Source organism: Podarcis liolepis, assembly GCF_965112155.1.
Source record: "Podarcis liolepis genome assembly, chromosome: 2".
NCBI classification, from domain to species: Eukaryota; Metazoa; Chordata; class Lepidosauria; order Squamata; family Lacertidae; genus Podarcis; species Podarcis liolepis.
In genome coordinates, this window is record NC_139555.1 from 49,550,717 (window position 1) to 49,575,375 (window position 24,659).

The 24,659-nt window shown below is 41.7% G+C and overlaps 1 protein-coding gene across 7 annotated transcripts in view; it reads left to right on the forward strand.

Moving 5' to 3' along the window:
* KCNIP1 (potassium voltage-gated channel interacting protein 1) overlaps nt 1-24,659 on the forward strand; it is a 565,439-nt gene that overhangs the window by 242,211 nt on the left and 298,569 nt on the right. The window contains exon 1 of one of the 7 annotated variants that reach the window (XM_083482867.1): nt 6,996-7,390. The exons of 4 other annotated variants lie outside the window; for them this stretch is intronic. In XM_083482867.1, the coding sequence (XP_083338993.1) occupies nt 7,330-7,390 (61 nt within the window). In that variant the 5' untranslated portion in view covers nt 6,996-7,329. Of the gene's footprint in view, nt 1-6,995; nt 7,391-24,659 lie in introns of those variants that run through there. 2 more of the 7 variants (XM_083482873.1, XM_083482876.1) reach the window with 2 other exon arrangements.

The following is a 24,659-nucleotide window of genomic DNA, read 5'->3' on the forward strand; positions in this document are numbered from 1 at the left end:
AAGCACTGGTTATTCATTGCACCTTTTTGCCTACCATTCATCTACCAGGTCATAGGTGCAATATAAGAAGCTACTTTCACACCAGTGCAAGTAGATAAATAGGTACTGCTGCAGCGGGAAGGTAAACAGCGTTTCCAAGCGCTCTGGCTTCCATCACGGTGTCCTGTTATGCCAGAAGCAGTTTAGTCATGCTGGCCACATGACCTGGAAAGCTGTCTGTGGACAAATGCTGGCTCCCTCGGCCTGAAAGCAGAGATGAGTGCCGCACCCCAAAGTCACCTTTGACTGGACTTAACCGGTGTCCAGGGGTCCTTTACATTTATCTACCTTACCATATTAGTGCAAATCAAACACATGTGCAAAAGAGGTAAGGGGATTGTGCTGGAAAGGTGAGGAGAGAGGTTAGTTTAAGCATACATGATGATCTTATGTCAGTATATTGACTAATCAGGAAATAGACCTTCATAGCTCAGTGAAACTGTTGACAGAGTGTATGGCACTGAAGCAAGATGAGCACCACACCTCATAGTCGCCTTGAAGAAGAGGAAGAGGTGCATGCCATTTTTAGTTGCATGGTGGTTCTATGTCTTGGTAGTGGAGGGAGCAACTGAGACCTAATGAATGGAGAGATGAGAGGGGGGGGGAGGGAGAAATTGTGCACAGAAGCCATGCCCTGGATAGATAACTTATAATGCTTTTAGTCCATTGTATAATATCTATGAAGTATATATTTTTGATCCCTTTTTAATATAGTATTTAGTTTAACACTCCAGCCCCACCCCTCTCACACACATATATATGTGGTGCAATAGCTAATTGAGATTGAGAGGGGAAGACAAGCAAAGCACGCATTCTTCGATGCTGTTGTTATTTATTACTTTTCTTACTCCACCCTTCACCATAATGTCCCAGGACATGTTTAGAATAAGTTTGTAACTGGGGCACAAATAAAACAACAACAGCAACAATTTTATTTAAAAGGTAAGCTATATATATACATACATATACATATACATATACAAAATCAAAGGTCAGGGCAAATAAGTTCATTGAACAGTCTACAACTAAATGATGAAGCTTCATATTCTTCACTCCATTTGTTTTGTTTAAACAATTAGTTCAGTTTCATAGGTGATTACCGGGGGGGAGGACAGCTACACCATGAGATGCATACATGGCTTTCATGTTTGTGGGGATCATTATGGGCCAACCATGCAATGTAATCCCTCTGTAAAATACTGCTTAATAATCCATATAATGTGATCCATGGGATTAAGAATCTTTATGTGATGATATAAAAAAAACACAGATCTGTTGCTACAGCAGGCATTGTTTTGCTGCTTCCCTAAGTGAGAGAGGGTTGCCTGAAGATTCTGAAATGACAGATTGAATAATTATGTGGGTATATCACCAAGTGTTTTTAGTGGATAGCGCAATGCACATTGCTTAGTGGACATTATTTGTCAGCCAGGAGTTGGGGCAAATGAAAAATAAATAAATAGTGAGAACAGGAAACCACCTAGTTATACCTAGTAAACTAATCTAATTATCTAACTGTTGATGTGTGTCCAGCAATAACTTGCATCCTTGCAGTGCACAGATTTGCCAGCTGTATCCTGTCAGTACATTTTGTGCTGCCAGATAAACTTGTTCTATGCCCTGATGTTCCAGTGATGGACGGGCTCTGCTCCAGGCAGAAGTTTACTGTTACTGTTATTTGTCTCTGGCTTAAGATTATCATTTTTGCTATGCAGCTAGCTAGGAGATGTAAGTAAGGTGGGGAGATTTCAACAGCCATTTAAAATACTTGTAAAAAGGAAGTAGGAAATTTTGCTCTGAGAAATTCTGAAAAAAGAATTTATTATACCGTTCAATGAAGGGTACTTAGAGGAAAAGAATGACAAAAGGTCTGCCTATGCTGTTTCCAATGAAAAATTTGTATCAGTTGCCAAAACTGCTGTTTATATATTACTTTCCCCAAGACTCTGTTTAAATCCTGTATTTATTCAAATGCTTAGAACTGTCTACATTTTTTTGAAGTCTAAACTTCAAAAGTCTTCCAAATACCTGTATCCTAGGAATCTCATTATATATGATTAGCTACTAAATCCCATGTGCTTTCTTCATATGCTCAGTACTCCTATCCTACACTTGTATTATTTCCTCATCCCCTGGTAGCTCCTATACATCTCAGAACCATTTTTGCACCCATATGAGCATAAGAAGAGCATTCTGTTCTCACAGTGGCAAACTGCATGCCTATGGGAAATCCACAGACAGGACCTGAGCACAGTACACATCCCTTGTGCAATTCAATAATTAATTTTTCTGTTACTGATCCCAATAGGGTTGGGACTTGAAATTAAATGTAGTTATAGAGAGACAAGAGGCACCAGCAAAAAAACACACAGCAGCATATCCACACCCCAGGGGTGGGTTGGTGTTACCCCATTCTTTGGGTGCAGGATGATGTTGGTGACAATGATCACTGAGGGTGTGTTTTTTCTGCTCATTATTGTGCTCATCTGATTATGGTGGTAGAGGGCAGAGCAAGTGTTGTGTTGGGAGGTAAATCTGGAAGTATTAAAGGAGTCATTCAAGTTAAAGACTACATGAAATTGTTAAGTGAAAGTTCAGAGAGGAAATTCACAGAATTTCACTTCAGAATACATTTGCATGGGAGGAAGAAACATGAATCAAGTAGACCTGTGCAGGAACTGGCTGCTAGCAATTCTTAACACTTTAGTGTTGAGATCTACATTTAGTCCCAACCTGAAGAAACCACCAGGTCATTCCCTTGCTGATAAAGTTTCTGCCCACTTTATCACTTTATCAGGAGGCTAGACTGCCAACACACTCTTTTGAAAAAACTCTCTGGTGGACACCTGTCAATTGCACTCACTGTGGCTGCCACTGCTGACACCCTCCCCCTTTGCTTTGAGCCATAAATTCACCGTCCCAGTACTGTTTTTGTGTGTAATTGTGCCCTTCATCTCCACTTGTATGTGTATGTTGCATGATGTCTCCTCACTCATCAGCTTCCACTCTACCTCCCTCATTCCCGTGTCATGCTCTGGCACGGTAAGGCTTTGGGCAGGGCCAGCCCAAGTCCTTTTGGAGCCTCAGATGAACCACAATATGTTCCCCCTGAGAGAGAAGAAGAGGTGAATGAAGAGTTATATCAGGGACATGGATAGGAGCCTCATATTCACCAAGAGTACAGGTGGTGGTGGCGATAGATCTGGCCTCTAAGAAACACACTGCAGCTGTTGCAGCAGCAGCAGCAATGGGTGATGCATTCCTTGGACACTGGATCTACTGCCCCTGTGGATCATTCCACCTGAGGCGGTTGCCTCACCTAGCCACATGGGTGGGTTGGCTTTGGGGCTTCATTCCTTTGCTTTTTAAAATGCTGTTGCCACCATAGACATATATATGGCTATGCAGTGACAACCCTGCCTTGCTGTGGGTATATGTGAGGTCACTCCTTCCTCCTTCATTTTTTACTCTACATGATCTCAAGCATGTATACCATCAGAATGGGTGATGATGATCTTAGTTTTCATCCCTAATGGGTCCCCCCACCCCGCATTTCACATTGAGAAACTTTTTTTTTAAAAAAATTAACTCTTCTTTGACCCAAGCAGAGAACTGAGGTTAGGGATGAGCAACTAATTTCATCATGTTTCAGTTGTTCCAACACTCCATCACCGGTCCGGTCTGTCCCATTTTCTGTGGATTTCTTGAAATGACACACAATAAGTCTACTTTTGAATTGTAGGCTTTTTGTTTATACTTTCAATGTAGGATAACCATTTTTTAAACAAAGCAGCCACATTTTTGAATGTTTTTCAGTGCATTCATCCATAAAATACACATTTTGTACATATCTTTTTGTACATTTTGTACATATCATATAAAATGGACTGCAGCCCATAATCCAATGTGCAATCCAACCAAGTGTTGTGTTCTGATCCACAAGCAAGCTCAAGAGCAATAGATTGGGTCAGAGCAGATTGCACCAAGCCTGAGAGTAGGCCCCGTTCAGAGGGGGAGGTAGCTGGGTATACTTGGCCTGGGCAGTGGTGGACCTTGAGGTCCCCAAATTCAACGCCTCCTTGCCTCTCACCTTCCTGTCTACAACATAGTTGCTGCTTCCCCAAGGCTCTGCACCCAGTGCAACTGAACCAATTGTACTCCCCTAAATCTGCCTCTGTCCCTGGCCTTGGAGGGCTAAGCCTGCTGTGTGGTCCCACTAGGGACCGGCTGCTTTTTTGTTTAAGTTCAGTAACTTTGTTCTAACAAGACTCCTGCCCTGGGCTCAGACAAGCTTTGCATGGGTCTGCTTGAGAGGCAGAGGAGGGGGATTTAGATGGAACATGGAGATAAGAGTTGGTAGGTTGTGAATGAGGTTGCCATGTACATTGGTAAGCAGGAAGTGGGGATGCAGTTGGGGTCAGGCTGTCAGTGGCAGATGTACTCCCAGTTTATGTTTCTTTTTTGTTTGGACAATACAAAACTACCTTTCTATGGTAAAATTATGCTAAAGCCAGATTGTAATGAAAAATTTAAATTACAAGAAAAATTAAAAACAACTGTTAAGGCTCTCATCCACCCAGAAAAACATGGTGCTCTGTGAGAACAGCAGCTGCCATACTCAGACGCTAGCACTGAAGCTACAAGAATTACAGACATCTTGGTAACGGGTTCAACTCTGCTGTGCTAGTACCCTTCATTATTTCATCACAAAAGCTGGCAGTGTATTTCCCACCATTTTCCACGTAGGTGGTCGGCTGAATTGGCCTATGCCAATCAAATGCTTTTATTTTTGGGTGCAGTCCAACAAATGCCAAAAAGCATTATGAAAGGAGTTAATTTCCACTTGTTTTTCCCTGTGGCATCTCTTCTGTGTAATTAACTACGTAGGGCAATTCATTTTACGTGTTCATGTTTTAGCGTTGTGGTGCTGTCACCCAAAATGCATGAGTCATGATGTGGAAAGTTGTGTGGGATCGTGTGTGGGATTTCTCTGTACTTCTGAGTGTTTTTGTGTGTATGCAAAAAGTGCACACAAAAATACAAGTTTCGCTTGAAAGATGCATGCAAAATGTGAGTAACAGGATGCAATGTCACACAAAGGATCTGTCACTGAATGGCAGTGAGACTGAAAGGAGGCCGAATTAGGTGCTCTGTGCAACACAGAGGTTGTGAATTTCATCCTTTGTAACATGATTAGCATTGTCAGTACCCACTGAGTTTTGAATAAATAGATAGTGGAAGGGAATTTGGAAGGTTTTGCTTAGGCAAAGCCACTTTAGGATTTTTGAGAGATGGTAAAGCAATGTTGTTCCAATACTGGGTTCAGATGTTTAAGAATGTTGGCCACATCTTTAATTGTCATAGCTGTTCAGGTGAAGCACCAGGAAAAACATGTGCAGGAATTTCAAGGGAAGACGAAAGATGTTATTTCTTAGGGAGATTTCAACCATCTCTAGCTGTAATCAAGCTGGTAGGGTAGCTTCTGTCATTCATGCCCTGCTCAGACTAAATATTGCATTGTTTGTGATTTTTGGGTTGGGTCTATTAAAGGTATTACTGTGACTTTGCTATTTTGATATGTAAGAGGGTATATTCAATAAGGCTATGTGAGGTATACATTGCATGGATTGGCATTATTTTAAGTTCTGTGCCATAATTTCTGTATGAAAAGCAAGGGTGGGTGTGATAGTCCATAAGAAGAAGAAAAAACCTCCACAGTACAAAGCATCAGGTTCAACCATACAAAGCCCAAATATATTTGGGGGCACAACTTAGCCTTACATCCTTTGGCAGGGAGGTGTTGAGGCAGTAAAATGATATATATATTTCTAACAATATGTGCAAAGTGTTCCTTATTCCAGAAAAAGCAACCACTCTAAACTTTATTTGGGAATCATTTTCACCCTATTAATGATCTGAAATTTATAGTTTTTAATGTACATCAAAGTTGTTTGGTGTATCAAATTTGGTTAATGTTTGTAATAATAATAATAATAATAATAATAATAATAATAATAATAATATAGAAATGACTTATAGAACCACTAAGATAGAATACATTTTTCTGCTGGAGAACAGGGTATTTCCACAATACCATGAAATATTATCACAAATGCTGCTTTCTTGAAAGGATGTGTGATCAGCAAGCTGACTCCTGTGCTCTGAATTGGTTGCTTAATTAGGCTTGACTTCCCTCTACCCTTTGTCCATTTTTCATTCTTAGTGTGAAATAGACAATCTACATCATATTCTTGACCAAAATGGTCAATACCAACACATAGTGTAACCTGGATTTCCCTGAAACCTTAGAAGTACAAACGCCTCAGTTGAAGAGTGACATTTAGATAGTGTTATATGGTTGGAGCAGGAATGTGAATGTAAAGCGAATTGATTGGGATTCAGATAATGATGATGCCTATCACATATATTTTCTAGGGGAAAGACAGTGGTGCACTGCTACCAGCCAGTGTCCCTTCTATATTTTGCACAAGTTAAAATAACTGTGATTCACATTTTAAAAATACACATGCCATGTCTGTACATTGCATGTAAGAGAAGCATAGGGACAATGGACATGGTGTAGTTTACTAGCTGTTGGTTATTATTTTTTGTGAGGAAAGCAATTGCTTTCCCCAGTCCTCTGGCTGGGAAGAGTTTTAAGTGACTGCTCTTTCCTGCCTTTTTAGCAAGACCATTAATCAGCAGGAATTAGCTTTCTGCAGAACCACAACTTTGACAGCTGGTTCACTATTATTTTCCATTCAGCAAGTTCTCATTCATTCATTCATGATTGGTACTCAGCCCGAGTCCCTTGGCATCCCTTGAGACCTTCGCCATGCCTACAGAATGGTAGTTTAGTATACAATGGAAGAGATGCATTGATGTTTTCCCTGTAGACCTACAGGCTTCTGGTTGGAGCCATAAGGAAACGAGAGAAAAAATTAGCCTGTGTGTTTGTGTGGCTGTGCTCCAGTAAATATTTTGATGCATCTGCTGCCAGCTCTGGTCTGAGGGAATCTACCTAGCATTTAAATTTTGATGGGGAGCTGTTTTGAATAATAAGAGTGCAGCCGGCTGTGAGTCAGTGCATGTGTGTGTTGACTGAAAGGGGGAGAAAAAAAATCTGAAAGCTTAACGCTTGCTGAACGCTCAGCTGCAGTGCTTTGGTTTTCCCTCCTCCTTTTTCTCCGAGTAGATATTCCAAACAGATTTTTTTGGGTGGTGGTGTTTCACTGGGAGGAGGGAGGGGAAGCATATTTTGTGTAGCCCCTCACCCAAGTAGCTGCTACAATGGGTGCTGTAATGGGCACGTTCTCTTCTCTGCAAACCAAACAAAGAAGACCCTCGAGAGGTAAGGATAATCTTTCCCCTTTTTTCCCTTTCTCATGTGTGTTTGCAAAGACTGGATTTTTTGCACTGGGCATTTTAAAAAGAGCAAAGCGAAGCATGTGCCACTTGCAACTAACAGAGCTACACACTGATGGTTAGAGGCAAATTCGCACTAAGGGGGGAAACGACAGCGAAGGGTGTGCATGTGTCTGAGCTCGTCGTTGTGTGTTAGCGGTTGTAGAAGAGGGGAAAGTGGGTGGCTTCAGGGGTTGTGTTGGAAGCTGCTTTTTGAAATGTTGTAAACCTTTCACGCAGACGTGTGTGAGGAGGAGAACTCGGCAACCTGCTGTGTGCAGCACACTCGCGGAGGAAAACCTGTTTACTCCCGGTCCCATGCTGTGTTATTAATTCATTCATTTGCGGGGGGGGGGGGGGGCTAGCAAGGTGGCAAAACATTTTCCAGCAGCCTTTTGGGGTTGCTGAAAGAAAGACGTACGTACGTTAATTCCTTTAATCGTGTGTAAGCCATGCTGCCAGTGCATGTCTAATGCTCATCATTTGGAAAGGAAGAAGAGGGGGGGATATATTTCCCTAAAGAGCGGAAGTGAGAGAAGAGAGGGGAGATAGCAAGCAGCATTTCAAAGATCTTTCATCTTCGTCTTCAATCCTTAAGTCGGCAAGACTTGCCATCTAGCATGCTAATATTCCAGGAAGTCTCCAGCGTCGAAAGTGGGTGGTTTGTTTGCTCTGTTTTCTCAGTAGGGTTAACTCAGCATCACAGGAAGGAAAGCCGAAAGTTGGAGGCACACCAGGGGGGTGGGGCTGAAGTACAGCGGCTTGTACGTGGAGTTGGAGAGGATGAGTCGGGTGTGTGTGTGTGTGCCTCTGTGTGTTAAAACTTGAGGGTTGTCTTCCTTTCTGGAACCAGAACCAGCATTTACAATGTAAAAACTACATGTACTGGATCACAGCCTTTGAACAGCATCTCCTTCCAATAGTTTTTGGCAGATTTTTAAAAATAACTTTCCCCCTTGTCTTCTCTGCAATCCAACTCATTCTGCCTTTCAAATAGCAATAAAGGAGAAGTGGGGAAATCCGATCCTAAATGCAAACAATTGGATGATTTATAAGGCAATTTATGTATATATATATACTTATATGATACTTGGATATACATTTGATCAGTCAAATGCAATGGCTGCATCTAGCCCAAACATCTTCCCACAAAAGTCTTTTTGTAGATTGTGACTGCAATATTGTTCTCAGGTTACCTAAATCCTGTAGATGTCAATGGGGTTTCAGTGGCTTATCTGTGTGCAGAATGACTATCTTGCCTCCATGAAAGTTATTTATTTGAGGGCTATATCTGTGGGTTAGACACACCAAACCACATTTTCAGTCTTCGGAGTAAGTAGAAGCAGTCCATTGCATAGGGGAGCACTCTGAAGGCTTGTTGAAGTAATTGTGCTTGCTGTGTGATTATGAGGCTTTCCAAAAAGCCTAGTTAAAAACCTGCTAGCCATTTATATTCTATGCACAGAATGCAGTTCTGATTTGCTCTAAAATCATCCTCTGTAATATTCAGATTGATTTCAAGTTCCAGGCTCTAGCTATTATTTACAATTTATTCCCCCTTAGTTTGTAACTTAGCTTGCTCCATCATTTTGCTGTACTTCGAGAAGCAATTTGACATTGCTTGTGGTCACTAATTTTTTTTTTTAAGTGACTTGTGGTAGTTAAGTGTCCTGTGGATATCTATGGGTGGTGATCTTTCAACTGCAAATAGTTTTCCAAGAGCAGTGCTTGAACAATGCTAATGGAGGTGGTCACTTTTTTCTACTGATCATGACACAATTGATTCTAAAGCAGGTTGGAAGCATATTTGAGCTTCTCTGATTTTTTTTGCAGCTAGGACTGGAAAGAATTGGTTAGACCCTCCTGTGAATAGAGGAACACATTATCTTTTGATAATGTCAATTAATAGAATTTATAACCCAATACAGTGGTACCTCGCAAGACAAAAAACTTGCTAGACGAAAGGGTTTTTTGAGCTGCTTCGCAGGACGATTTTCCCTATGGGCTTGCTTTGCAAGACGAAAACGTCTTGCAAGTTTGTTTCCTTTTTCTTAACACCGTTAATACAGTTGCGACTTGACTTCGAGGAGCAACTCATAGAACGCAGTGTGGTAGCCTTTTTTGAGGTTTTTAAAGACTTTGGTGATTTTTGAAGCTTTTCCAAAACTTTCCTGACACTGTGCTTCGCAAGACGAAAAAAATCGCAAGACGACAAAACTCGCGGAATGAATTAATTTCGTGTTGCGAGGCACCACTGTAAATGAAACCAGTTTCCGTAAGCTGTCCAAGTAAGTAGTCTCATCCTATTGCCTACAAACTGTAGCCACACACACTCTGGTTAAGTGTGAATGATGGATGCTTCTAACATAAACTACTTGGCAAACCACTAATATCATTCTATCATAAAAATTACATAACCAATATAGTAATCACTTGTTTAATTAGTAATAGTAATAACCATTTTGGCTGTGAGTTCTAGAAGACCTGCTCCCTGATTTGCTAGCCTCTTTCTACCTGGCCTGAGAGGGCAGCGCCCTAACTGACTCCAGATACAAAAGAGGAGGCTGCTGAAAAGGCCAGACACCTTCTTGACTGTGAGACCTGGAAGACATGTTCCTTGCCTTGCTGGCCCTTTTTCTACTTGGCCTGGGAGGGTGAGGCACTGACTCACTGATTGACTGACTCCAGCTATGAAAGGTGAACCTGCTGAACGGTCCTTGCTGTTGTTGATGTTAATTTTTTGTATCTTTATTTTTAGAAGTTTTGATTTATATGGAAATTGTTTAGTTTGGTTGTGTACTTTTTGATGTGTTGTATATCTTGTTTATGACTACTTTTGTTACTTTTGTAATTGTAAATTGTAATTTTCATGTTGTAAGCTGCCTTGAGCATGGTTTTAGTGGAAGGGCGGGATACAAATAAGATGATGGTGATGATGATGATGATAATGAACCATTATCAGTCACACGTATCTGTGTGGCTGCTGCTGATTCAGATCATACCCACTGGTCTATGCAGGAGTATCAGTTTAGATTTGTTGCCAAATAACGCAATACATTTATTTGATGCACAACCATTACAAGTATATTTGTGGAGAAAGTCATACACCAAGGCCTGGGTCCAAAGAACAGAATGCTCAAGGGAGATTTGGCCTTTGCTTTTTCTCAATAGCAGCTCCACCATGCTACATAGTAGACAATACTACTCTTGAACTTATCATCATCTCAAGGCAAGAGTCTGGTTGAAATGACTAAGCATTGCTATTCTATAATCCTGTGGGTGGTATTCAATGGCACTTTTGTGCTAGTGCAAGACTTAGGGGGTTGGGGGAACTTCCAGAACAGATTCAGCTGGCACATGGGGGAAGGAGGGGGGGAGATTGTTCCACTGCACAAGGAAAAATACAACTCTAAACTTCCTATTCTTTGATAGCACTTTGTGATCAAATAATGGTCTAGAACAGATCAGGGATGGGAAACCCATCGCATTATAGACGTTGTGGGACTTGAATGGCCGTCAACCCCAGCCAGCATCCCTAATGATCAGGGATGATGGGAACTGTAGTCTAGCACCATCTGGAGGACCACAGGTTCCCCACGCCTGCCTCAAAGACTGGAAAGTCACACTCTTTTTAGGAGTTGATGCTGAGGCTAATGAATTAAATTCATGTGAGGGAGAAGCGCAGCAGATTCCACTCCTGAACTATGCATATTGATTAGAACATCTGGAGAGAGTCTGTCATGTGTACAGCTGCTTGAATGGGGACTCTTTAGAAATTCTAATAAACATGTATAGACTGGGGGCAGAGCCTGCAGCCAAGATGCCTTTTTGCAGACATGTGTGTTCATTCCTGGAACATATACATGAAAGGAGTTTATGAGTGCTGAAGAGCAAGAGCACTGGAACAGAAAGCTCTAATGGACTTTGTAGCAGTGAGGTGGAATCAGTTGGTTCAGCCCATACTAATTCTAGAGTGGATTTAGCTATCTCCATCCAACATTAACTGAAGATTACATAGGTACTTCTTGAATATGTTGATTCTCTCTTTCACTTCCAGTCTTTGCTTTCATTTTAAAGACCAAAATTATTATTATTGTTGCTCATCAAAGTTTAAATGCTTATCCCTTTCAATGCTTTCCCCTCTATTTTTTGTTTTCTTGGCAATCCTTATAACTATAAAAATAGCCAAGTTCTGGGCAGCACACACTGTGTTGAACCATTTATGAATACAGATTACTATGCTTCTGGCCAACTGAAAAACATATTCTTTGATTACTTATGTAGCTTTTTGGGGTTTTTTTTGGGGGGGTAACATTCAGTTTATTTGGATTTGTCACTGTTTACAAAAAGCTACATGGATACAAATTTCAACAAACACCCCTATTCCCAAGCATAACATTTAAGTCCTTTCACATTCATACAAACCCCATAACTTGATGCTAATGTTATGAATTGATTGTATTTATGTGTCAATCTGATCCACTCTAATTGATGGCTATCAGTGTCTGTGTACACACCAGGGAATTAATGGGTTACACAGATCCATTTTTTCTGTCTGTGTTTTTGTCTACACATGAGCACTTTTAATTGCACTGTATCTCACTGTTTCAAGTCCACAATAGTTGGTAGTGTTTGATGAGATGCATTTGAACATGGGAAGCTGCCTTATACCAAGTCAGACCATTGATCCATCCAGTTCAGTATTATCTACACTGACTGGCAGCAGCTCTCCAAAGTTTCTGGCTAGCGTGTCTCCTACCTGGAAATGCAAGGAATTAAACCTGGGACCTCTTGTATGCAAAGCAGATGCTCTTCCACTGAGTTGTCACCCTTCCCACTCTGTGTTGTTGTCCCCTCCCCTCAGTTAGTACTTCCTCCCACACACCCCCCTGAATTCCAGAAAACTGAGGTCCATGGTGGGCATGCATGCAGATATTTGTCATTGCCACGTTTCTTTTGAGATACAAGTTTTCTGATATGCCAGATTTTCACAAAATGGTGGGTTAAAATAATGTAAAAAATGTGTGTCCTACCCATTTCCACCAGTAGTTCACCAAGGAGTACCTTCCCAGTGGAAGCAGGGGGTATGGTGATGGATGACACAGCAAAACCTCACCACACAGATAAAAAAATTCCACCCATAATACACTTCAGTGTGTCCACAGGTAACATGCATTTTTCTGTTGGATTACACCCCCTCCCTATGATTTTATCCATGGACTGGGAAGATTTGAATTAAATGCAGACTGTCACTTGGATGGGAACAATGTCATGTGGATGATGCACACAAAAAAACAACACCATTTACACATGGGATGCATTGAATCTGTGTGCACACAGTGTGTACACAGCCCATAAACAGAGAAAGGATTCTAGTTTTCCAATAATTTTATCACCCTTCTGATAAAATCCACATGCAATGTGTACTAAATCAGTTTTCTGTATCACAGTATTCCCCCTTCATTTTTACCTCCACTGAGAAATAGAAGGTGTCTTAACTATCTCTCCAGGATTCAACAACACACAGTTTTGCCATTCACAGATTAATTATCTCTTTGCAGCTAATAAACCACATTATCCCATTCTCCATTTAACAAGATCCATCAGGGATTACGTAGAATATTATGTTCTCTCAAGGTTCCAAAACATAAGAGCCTTGCTGGCATTCTATTTCCCACACTGGTTAATGGATGCCTATGGGAAGGCCACAAGTAGGAAATGAGCAGAGTACACTCATCCTACTTGTGTTCTCCAGCAACTGATATTCAGAGGTAGGCTGACTCTTATGCTGCAGGTAGTATATAGCCATTGTGGTTAGTTATGACTCCATGAATTTGTGTAATTCCCTTTCTAAAGGTTTTAGGTAAATCTTTAAAGTTTGTGGCCGGCAAAGTTGAGGGAGCAAATTCTATGGGTTGCTGTGTGAAGAGCTACTCTTGTCTGTTCTTAATGTTCCCCTACTCAGCTTCATTTGGATAACTCTGGATGCTGATACTAAAAGAGAGGAGGAAAATATTCTCTCTATCCACTTTCTTCATGCCATCCATAGTTTTACATACCATATCCCCCACCCCCTAAACTAAATAACTGCAAGCGCTGTAAACTTTTACCACAGAGAAGTTGCACCACTCTTCCGGATAAGTCTGGAGTTTTGTTGTACCCTTTTGAGGTCTTCAATAGTTTTTTTGATACACAATATTTGAAGTGGGTTTGAACTATAGATTTGTATATAGACATTACCATATAGACATTTTTTATATTCAATTCCTTTTCTAATGATCAAATTCACCTATTTCACAGGTGCCATACACTCTGTCAACAGTTTCATTGAGCTATGAACATCTCTTTCCTTCTTCTTTCCATCTTCTTTCCATCATGTATGCTTAAACTAACCTCTCTCCTCACAATCTTTCCAGCACAACCCCTTTACCTCTTTTGCACATGTGTTTGAAGTAATATGGTAAGGTAGGTAAAGGTAAAGAACCCCTGGACAGTTAAGTCCAGTCAAAGGTGACTATGGGGTGCAGCGCTCATCTCACTTCAGGCCAAGGGAGCTGGCGTTTGTCCACAGACAGCATTCCAGGTCATGTGGCCAGCATGACTAAACCGCTTCTGGTGCAATGGGACACCATGGTGGAAGCCAGAGCACATGGAAACACTGTTTCCCTTCCTGCCACAGTGGTACCTATTTCTCTACTCGCTCTGGTATGCTTTTGAACTGCTAGGCTTGCAGAACCTGGGACAGGGCAATGGGAGCTAGCCCCATTGCATGGATTCAAATTGCCAACCTTCCAATTAGCAAGTCAAAAGGCTCAGTGGTTTAGAACACAGACACCCGCGTCCCTTTGCACTAATATGACACACTGTTTATTCATAATCCTACAGGAGATCTTCTTCAACTTTCCCAAAACGTCAATCTTACTGGCAGTCCGTTCCCAGGTTCGAAACGGTGGTGATTTATCTTTCTTCACTCTCTCTCCTGCAGGCTTAAACGATAGAATTTCCCCCCTCTTCTCCTGCTTCCAAGGGGGGTTTAGTTATTTTAACCGATGGAGATTTAATCCTTTACAAAAGACTTTCCAGGCTTTAGCTTGCAACGTCTTTGCTTCACTCTATTTACAAAAGAGGAAGACGGACTTCCTGTTTGAAACCTTCCCGTTTCGATGCCAAATTAAGAAGTTTAGAAATCCAATTTTCCGTTCTACTCACGGGTAGTTGTTTTAGAGTCCAATTGTCCACAGGAAAAAGTCAGCGCTCTCCGGCAACAGCAATGCGGCTTCACTCCGTGAAAGAAGCAGTCGATTCGAAGCACCGCGCCGCTCACCCCACGTCGCTCCGGATCCCTGAAACCGGGTTTCCCTGCGAGTAGGGGAGGCGCAAAAGGTGCCAGCCGAATCCCACGTCCACAGGCTTCTCCTGCCTGTGGTTTTTAGTGGGTCTCCGCCTCGCCGTGGCGGTCAGACCCTGATTTCCACGGAGTGGATTCCTCCCGGTCAGAGGAAATCCGCCATTGCCAGAGGCGCTAACCTGGAAGTCCTACACTCCTTGAGCTCTGGGCAGGATTGCTCCAGTTTGTAGTGTAGCCACTGTAGTCCCTTCCACACCTCTCTTTTGCATGTATGCTGAATGTGTGAAGTGGAACGGGGATCAAGGAGTCTCTACAGCCAGCTGTGGGAGGGGGGCAATTTGAGAACTCTATGCAAACTGGTGCTGGACTGAAATGGCCTCCATTTGTCACTCATATTCATGGTGGAGTAGTAATATTCTGAGAATAGTAGTAGTATTAGTAAAGAAGAGATGTTTGTTATGGGCAGTTCCCTCTTGCCCCCCCCTTACTATATTAAAAAAGCAGCTTTGTTATTTTTGCCTTTAACTGTATAAAACTGCCACCAGTATTGCTATTCCCCCCCCCCCTGAAAGCTTCTGGAATGAAAGTTCACCGCTCTGCTTTCTAGAGAGGAAGTCATTCTACCCTCTGTGGTAGATAATGACAACCTCACAATGGTGAGGCAGGTCCTACTGTGTTAATCTCCACATGAACAAATACTGGTGAAAAATGGATAAACCTCTTCCCCCAACCTCAACAGATGGCACAGGTTTAGATTTACATAATATTTTTGTTAAATGATTCATTTTTCTATAATGGACTGATCAAGAAAATACTGATTTTATAGTTTTGCACATGTTGATTAGAACCATTGTGTTAAGTGGGGTGCTAAAAAGAATTGAATTTTTTTTTTAAAAAAAAAAAGCATCAATACAATTATGTCTTCATAAGTGTCATCACATGCTGCCTAATGTAATGAACTGTCTGAGTAACCAGGCTTCTTGTGTATATGCCAGTTCACTTTATGTTGCCGTAGTTGATGTTAGTTTATAAATGAATGTTGTGGTGTGTCAACTGTACATCCTAGATGTCTGATGTTATCACTCATCTGGGTAAATGTGCAGGCAGACATGTGGAATGAGTAGGAAAAGACTGAAAAGACTGAAAGTTCATAATGCTCCTTTTAATTTCTATGACCACATTCCGTTTTTAAACTTCACCAAAGTGTCCATGTATGCTTGGCAGGACTTCTCTTTTTTGTTTGGAACAGTAGTCCTTTGTCTTCTATATGCACCTTCATGGGTGGATGCTGTGGAGATTGTCTAAGCTGCCTTGAAGCCAAGACCATCCTGCTGCCACCACCTCTCAGTTCAACCTAACTGTTGAGCAAGAGGAATTCCCAAGAGTTATGGCTCAATTTTCAATCTGTGAGGGGTCAACAGCCTGCTATCTCTCCAGTTAGCTGGGTGAGTTCCATCTGTTTTCCCTTTAACCCTCCTCTAGGTCTAAGCATGATGGCATAACAGTACATACCAGCATTCCGGAGAAAGATATTTCAATTCATACTGTCAGATCCTAGGTTCCAATTTTAAAAAGAACCAAACAAAAACAAACAAACAAAACAAAAAACCCTATTGGGATTAGGGGTGGAGATATTAGGGAAAAACAAGTAGCATTAAAAAATAGAAAAGAAACAGAACTATTTACTCTCTAAGTGACCTAGGCTAAAGAAGAATATCAAATATACTTGTGAGGAGTGTTTTCCAACAGATGACAAATTTTCACAGGAAATAACTGCTATTTTTAACTTTGTGAAATCAGGAGAGGGGTTGACTGGACATTAGATCCTCCATCAGTATGACCATGAAAGCTTAAGCATACATGGAGGGGAGAATTTTTAACACTTGGGATGTACACAAAGAGACATAGGTCATTGGCACCTTTCAATAACCTAGGAAGGTGAAAGTAAAAGATAGGCAATGTTTCCTAGTTCCTATCTTCTCTTGAAAGACTAGGGGTGTGGTGAGTTTCCAGCCTATGTGCATGGAGGATGCTTGAAATCTGACAGGTAAGTTTGTAATTGTGGTAGGTAAATTTTGTGTCATTTTCCATTTTTAAACCATGATACATTTTAGTTTCAGGCCTTTCCCCACAGCTGCTATCGCCAAATGTCTGTGCGCTCATATACTCAGCTTCAAAAAAATGTAAGTTGCCAATTTAAAAATAAATGTATGATTGTAGAAGTCTTCAGACTGGTAGCATAAACTAAGATATAAAAATACCCAAATTCTGGGATGGAACCAAGCATGTCTATATTTACATGAAGCTAAGAGGAAATTCCAGTGAATACCATTTCATTTTATGTCACAAAGCCGTATCAGGCTTTTGAGTTTTTCAGAAGTCTTTATTAGGCAAGATCATAGAATCGTCGAGAGGGAAGGGACCCCAAGGTTCACCCAGTCCAACCCCTTGCAGTCCTGGATTTCTCTTCACAGCTGTTCCTGGGTGGGCTCAAACCACCAACCTTCTGGTTATCAGCCAGACACACTTACCCATTGTGCCACAGTCTAGATGTTACACAGTGCAGGGGGAGGTGGAAAAATAAACAAAAACATACAAAAATTAGGTTGAATGTTGTAGCTATTAGGTCAGCTTATAGACTCAGTTCAATGATGGAGATTGTAGTTGATAAGTCTCCACTAGGAGTTACAGATACAAAGTTGTACACCTAGAATTCTGGAATAGAGAAGCAATTGTTGTCTCCCATTTTTGAAAGCACAAAAGACTGGTGGTTATACAGGTCTGTCCCATTCCTTAAATAAAACATACAGATTCCTGGCTAGGCAGAAAGCAGATGCAAAGAAAAACATGATTGTATATTAGCAAAACATTAATTTCGGTAGAAGAATCATTTGAATACAGATAGTGAGTATTACCTAGTGGCTTGGAGAGGATGTAACTCTCAAAATGCAAAGCCCATCTTTAGATATTAGAAAATTATGTTGCTATAGTGCTTGTGCTTCTTCAAGGCTTCAAGGCACAAGTGAGTTATGCGCAAACCACACATTACCCAACTGTGGATTTTGAGCTTTTGCATATGGCGGAACACCGCTACCTTTACTTTTTATGTACTTTTTTCCTTATCAGCCATCTGACCATTGGATAATACTGACAGCTGATATCAGTAGCCTTAGGGAAGCAGGTTATACAGTGCTGACCCTGACTTGAGGGCCATTTCATGCATTGATTTGAGCTTTAAAATAATGATAAAAAATAGTGTTGAAATTATGATTTAAGAATTGTGTCTCTATTGGTGGAAGCTCACTTCCACAACAGTAGATCTACAACTACCACTTCGCAAATTCAAGTATGCATCCTAAATATGTTCGCTAAGAGTGGCTGGGGAAACCTAGCCAGATGGGCAGGGTAATAACAATAACAATAACAATTGTTATTTGGTGCCATTGGAAGTTGGAGCTTTTCAGTCAACACTCTTCTATGTTCATGAATGCCATAAGTGTAAATCTATGTGGGAGTCACTGTGGCTACACAGAAAACTGTAAAAGTGACTTGAGTCCATCAAAACGAGGTCCTACACTTTTGTGTGTGTTTGTGTGTATATTTGGTTGCTTGGTTGATTTTAAAAGAGTTTCAAATTTTATTGATGCATGGTGTATATTGCAGAGCAACCTTTCCAGTTTGCAGCTATGGCCACTATTATTGAAGTGTCTGACATGTAAAATCATGTCTAGACAGAGTGTGCAGGAAGATATATGTGCATGCAAATGGAATTTGCTGACCAGATACGTAGCAACTAATATATTGTTGGTGAATGACTCTATGTGTGCCATGTTTGAAAAAACAAAGTGTGCCTTGGGGAGAAATCAGTCCCTCTGCTTAGCAATGCCATTAGTTCAACATGAGCTTAAACAGAAACACTATTTCTTTCAACGGATGTTCATTTCTTCAAAGGATACTACTACAGCATTTGAGAAGCTGTTTCTCAAGAAGGGTTAAATAGTTTTGAGCTTTCTCTGTGAGATGACTGCAGAAATTATATCTGAGCGGCTGTGCTATCATTTCTAATCACCTTCAACATGGATCAATGCATGCATATGGCTTACCCTAGCCCTCCAAGCTAAAATGCTGGCAAGCATAGGGCATTTTTCTGAAAGGAACAGTATCCAGGCGATTCCTGAGGCAACAATACTTGGCTGGCCTTATTTGCATTTTTTCTTTAGCCAATCCTGCCTCTTCAAGTCTTGTTATCTTCTGCTGATGATGAATGTAACAAACCAGCAGTACCTACATGGTTAAAACTCGTATGAATGGTTGACTGCTTTGTTTTCTAGCCTAGTTCTGTTATTAGTATTGCAATTCTTTTTTCAGTCATAATCAGCAGCAGTGAAGGTCAGCGTGTCTAGGTTCTATAATCCCTCAGTCATAATTGTCTTAATCCCAAACCAGAAAATCTGGGATGGAAAGTTGTGTTTGAGAACCCAACAGATCTAACACTCATACACCTGAACATGAATAATTGCAGAAAAAGGGGGCAGTGGAGTACAGGACCTTGCTGTGCCATTTGTTCTTTCTCTCCAACATTTATTTTACTTTTAATTTATGATCTTCATATTGTTGCATGCCACCCCATTCTCCGAGTGGTGCAAGATTCCAGGGGTTCCAGGTGCTTACCCAGGGTTCGTATTTCCTTTGGAATGAGATGCAGCAGAGACTGTGGTGTCTTTAAGATATATGGTTTATTTATACATTCATATGACCTGAGCCTATGAAGGAAGGGCTCACAGCATCAACACCCCAAAAAGTTCTTGTTTCTTCCATAGCCACAGCCTTGGAGTACAACAGAAATCAAGCATTGTTCTCTCTCACCTGCCCAGTCTGCCAGCTTCTAGCTTCAAGCTCATGTACCTCAAACTACCAGTAAGTTGAGGCAGGGAGGCCCACCCTTTTGTTGTCTGGCACAGAGCCACTGTTTGTTAGCTTAATAAAAGTAAAAGTAAAGAACCCCTGGACAGTTAGGCCCAGTCAAATTTGACTGTGGGGTGCAGCGCTCATCTCGCTTCAGGCTGAGCGAGCTGGCATTTGTCCACAGACAGCTTTTCGAGTCATGTGGCCAGCATGACTAAACCACTTCTGGCACAGCAGAACACCGTGATGGAAACCAGAGCTCATGGAAACACTGTTTATCTCCCCACCACAGCGGTACCTATTTCTCTACTCGCTCTGGTATGCTTTTGAACTGCAAAGTTGGCGGCAGCTGGGACAAAGCAACAGGAGCTCACCCCGTCACACAGATTTGAACTTCTGTCCGACCAGCAAGCTCAAGCATCTCTTACTGTCAAAAAGTTCTTCCTGGTGTTTAGTCAAAATTTCCTTTCTTTTACTTAACCCTTTGGAACAGGGGAAAACAAGCTTGCTCTGTCTTCCATGCAGCAGGCCTTTAGATATTTGAAAGTGGCTATCATATCTCCTTTCAGTCTCCTATTTTCCAGGCTAAGCATATCCAGCTCTCTCAACTGTTCCTCATGAGGCTTGGTTTCCAGATCCTTGATCATCTTTGTTGCTCTCCTCCACACATTCCAGATTGTCAATAGCCTTCTTAAATTGTGATGCCTAGAACTGAACTGAAGTGTTTGGTATCAAAAAATTATTTAAACTCTATAAAGCTCATGTCACCTTTCTAGAAGACTTTAAAATGATTATGCAGCCATAGCTACCTTACCTTTCATTTCTTAAGTCTCATGTTCATGGCAGAAAATAACCCTCTATACTGTGGAGGGCCACTATTTGTCATCTCAGATAGCAGTGTCTTTTCTTGAGACATCAACCAAACTCTTCATGAGGGGATTGGGGTTTATAAAGCTGGCACATTTTTAATTAAAGGGCAAATATGCAATAACAAACTTGGGTATGAGATATGCTATCTAATGAGAAAGAACACTGAAGTATAGAATGACTGTCTCTTGGTTTTTCTTTTTCTTGTGAGTGCATACTTTTTAAATCACCATTACCTGCCAGGGGCCAATAACATTGCTCTAGAGATTGGATCCAGCTTAGAAGCTGCCATTTGGTATATTCTTCAATTGCACTTTACCTCATTACTTATAAGGGCAGGTGTTAAATTCATATAGGAAGCCTTGTGCTACTTTTGAGTTGCTATGCAGGTGAAGAACACAGGTTTACCTGCAGGGTCATAGAGCACTTAGGTCAGTTAAAACTTTTAGAGCTCATATGCTGTTAAATCCTGAGTGACAGAATGATGTTGCTCAGGAAGTGACCTTTGAATGTGGTTCTACATTTGAGTGTGCTTGTGGGTGGGGTAATCTTCTACCCACAGATTAAAAATGAATTAAAAGCAATTCCTGGAGGAGTGCTCTAGAGTTGAAGGATGAATTTGATAAAAGTACTGAAGGGTAAGATTGATGAAAGAAGAATCGGGAGCTATACTGGAAGCCCCCTGAATTGATCTGAAATTCAAACTCAAAGCCGTCTGCATTCATGTAATGTATTCAAGACAAGTGCTGTCCAGTCATGATGCTCTTTCTTTGCTCCCCTCTAGTTGGGGTCCCCACTGTGGGAGGGGGACAAGTAAGAGTCTAGAGCACCCAGAATGTCAGCAGAGTTATTATGTATTGAAGACCTGGGACCAGGTAAGGTGAGAACAGGGTAGTGTGAATGACCACCGAACCGCTGGCTGGCCAGTCTGATAACGCCCTAGAGGGAGTGGGACCAACAGGAAGGTTCTGTTGTTTAAAGGGTCACTGCCTTACTCTGCAGCCATTGGTTCCCATTGCATAGGGGTGGTGAGAGCTGCCTCAAATGGATGTGCCCTGAGCCAGATGAGTCAGGCAAGGCCGTATCCATTGTTTCAGGAGTGTGTATGTCAAGGGGGGTTTATGGATCCAAAGATGCTGGGAAGTCTTTCCTAGATTATAGATTTATGAAATGCATCTTTGGGTGGAAGCATTGCATTTTGCGTAACTTAAAATGGTGGGTGGCCTCTGTGGATAGGAGCTAAGCTTGACTCCTATTTGAGAGTGGCACTGCCACTGAAAAGCATTTGGGAGGCTGGAGGGTAGAGCTTGAAATGGTGATGCAGACGGCCAGTGAGGGACCCTTTTAAGCCTCTGGGCCCTCATCCAGTGTACAGCCTCACTGATTCTGGTGTTGTGCCTAATTGCACCCAAGGCCGGCTATGTTTTTTGGCACTTGAGGCAGAAATGCCCACAGGCATCTCTCCTTGGGACTAAAATGCAGTAATAATAAATTAAATAACTAACACATTAGCTGCCCTTTCACAACACCCAAAACCAGTTTCCTGAGGGGGTTGCCTCACTCTGCCTAGTGGTGGGCCTGGTTGTTTATATTGTAAAATTCCATGCCTGGGGGGGGGGGCGGAGGCAAGATAACACGTGATGCTAATTTGTTTTAATGACAATGTATAAACAAGACTAATGAGACTTTATTATCTTTGAGGGATGAAGCAAGAAGCTCTTTGGTAGGGTCTACATATAGCAGCATATTACATATTGTGCTAAAACGTGAGTGAAGTTCAAGATTACTGGACCAGGGTAAGCAAAGAGAATTCATCAACCAAGAGTCTCGAAGGCCTTGGGAATTACTCAAGTGTGGAGATTCTATTAAACACCCACACAAAGCAGTAGATTTGATTTCAGAATTGTACAAGTGCTTATTTCTGGATACATTACAGTACAACATATATATGTTAAACTGGTGAAGGCTTGGAAATGGAATTAAATGCTGGGCATATGTATAGCAGAAACATGTGATCATTTGATATTGTTTTGAGCAGATGGTCTGTAACATCTGTGCAGATTTGACACACATGTGGGGGGGGAAGGGCAATGAGGTTTTTTGGAAAGGATGTGGGGTATCTGGCACTGATATTAGGCAGAGTAAGGATAAACAAACTGAAGCTTAAAGTAAACAGGACAATCGTGCTCCTCCTGAGTAAAATGGCAGATAAGGAATAAGGTTTCTTGGGTGGGGTTTCATTTCCCCTGAACTCAGTGTTTTCCTGGATGTGGGTATGAGTCTGAAGCTCAGGTTTTAGCAAGTGACCAGGAAACCTTTGCACAGCTGAAAACTGGTGCCCTAAATCTGCTCATTCCTGGAGATGTCAAGTCTCGTCCTGGTGACACAAGTCTTAGTTACATCAGTTGAGATATTTAACATGCAAAACATGAGGGTGCCTCTGAATAGGGTTCAGAAACTGCTGTTGGTTCAGAACCCTGCAGCCAGACTGCTGACTGGGACCAATTGTAGGAAACCTGTGAGCTCTATGTTGCAACAGCTTCACTAGCTACTGGTTCATTTCCAAGGTACTGTGCTGCTTTAATATAAAACTCTGAGCCCAGGTAGAGAACCCGTTGAGGGGTAATCTGTTGGGGACTGCATGGCAATGGTGGGTGGGTCAGAAGCAAATAGTAGGCAGGGCCATAATCAAAGGTGGGTGGTGCCAGAGTAAAAAGTTAGCAGGCCACCTTGTTCTCCCTACCTCTCTCTCTGCTTTGTTTCACTCCTTACAATTCTGCTATAATTGGGGTGAGGGTCATATAAAATTAGGCATGGGCCCAGGCTGAAGGTTTTCCATACCTTCCATAAATTTGGGACCTGTGTGACAGATCCCAGATATCCCCCCACCTTGTGTTTAACCCTTTAACAAAGGACTAAAGTCCCCAAGAAAAACCAAAGGAACACTATTTTGATGTCTCCTTATGACCAGAGTGAATCTCAAGGGAATGTTTGGAGAATTCCTAGCCTGAGTGTTACCTTGATACTTGATGTGGATTACAGGTGGAACCTGTTACAAGATAGAAATAGAGTCTTTTCTCTTTCTCATCTGTTTCTCAACTGCACTTCATGGTATCCTTTCAACCAGCCTCTTTTATCCCTCCCTGTGTAAAATCTGTGTTCATAGCACAGTCCTATCAATGTGCTCCTGCATGGCTCAGCACAGAGGTGGAGGTAAAAAGAGTGGGGTGTGTGTCAGTCCCAACCAATCAGCCTGCCTGGGTGCTGGGGAAGTGATGAGGAACCCATATACCAGCAGCAGTTTTTCTTCACAGCTTTTTAATAGGGCTGAGAAGTTTGGAGATTGCTTTTGGTTCAGCTTGACACAATACCCAAAAGACCAAAACCACAGAATGCTAGTGTTGGAAGGAATGCAAGGGTCATCTAGTCCAACCCCCTGCCGTGCAGGAATCTTAGCTAGAGCATCCATGACAGATGGCCACCCAACCTCTGCTTAAAAACCTCCAAGGAAGGAGAGCCCACCACCTCTGTTCCACTGCTGAACAGCTCTTACTGTCAGAATTTTTTCCTGAATGTTTAGTCAGAATTTCCTTTCTTGTAGCTTGAAGCCATTGGTTCGAGTCCTGCCCTCTAGAGCAAGTGAAAACAAGCAGGCTCCCTCTTCCATGTGACAGCCCTTAAGATATTTGAAGATGGCTATCACATTTCCTCTCAGTCTCTCCTTTTCAGGGCTAAACATATGCAGCTCCTTCAAGCGCTCCTTGTAAGGCTTACTTTCCAGACGCTTAATCATCTTGGTTGCCCTCCTCTGCACACATTCCAGCTTGTCAACATGCTTCTTACATTGTAGTGTCCAGAATTGGGTACAGTATTCCAGGTGTTAATTATTTGATAAGAACCTTTAATTGTAATTATGTTTCCTTTTGCAGAGATTGCTCTGTGAGGAATGCAGGTGGACTCTGTTGTAAGACAAAGTATTTTCTTCTCCCTTGCATTTCAACTACCCCATCCCCAAATAAAAGTAACATTTCATCTATGTTCATAGCAGGGTCAATCACATCCTTTCAGCATCCTCCTGCAGGACCCAGCACAGAGT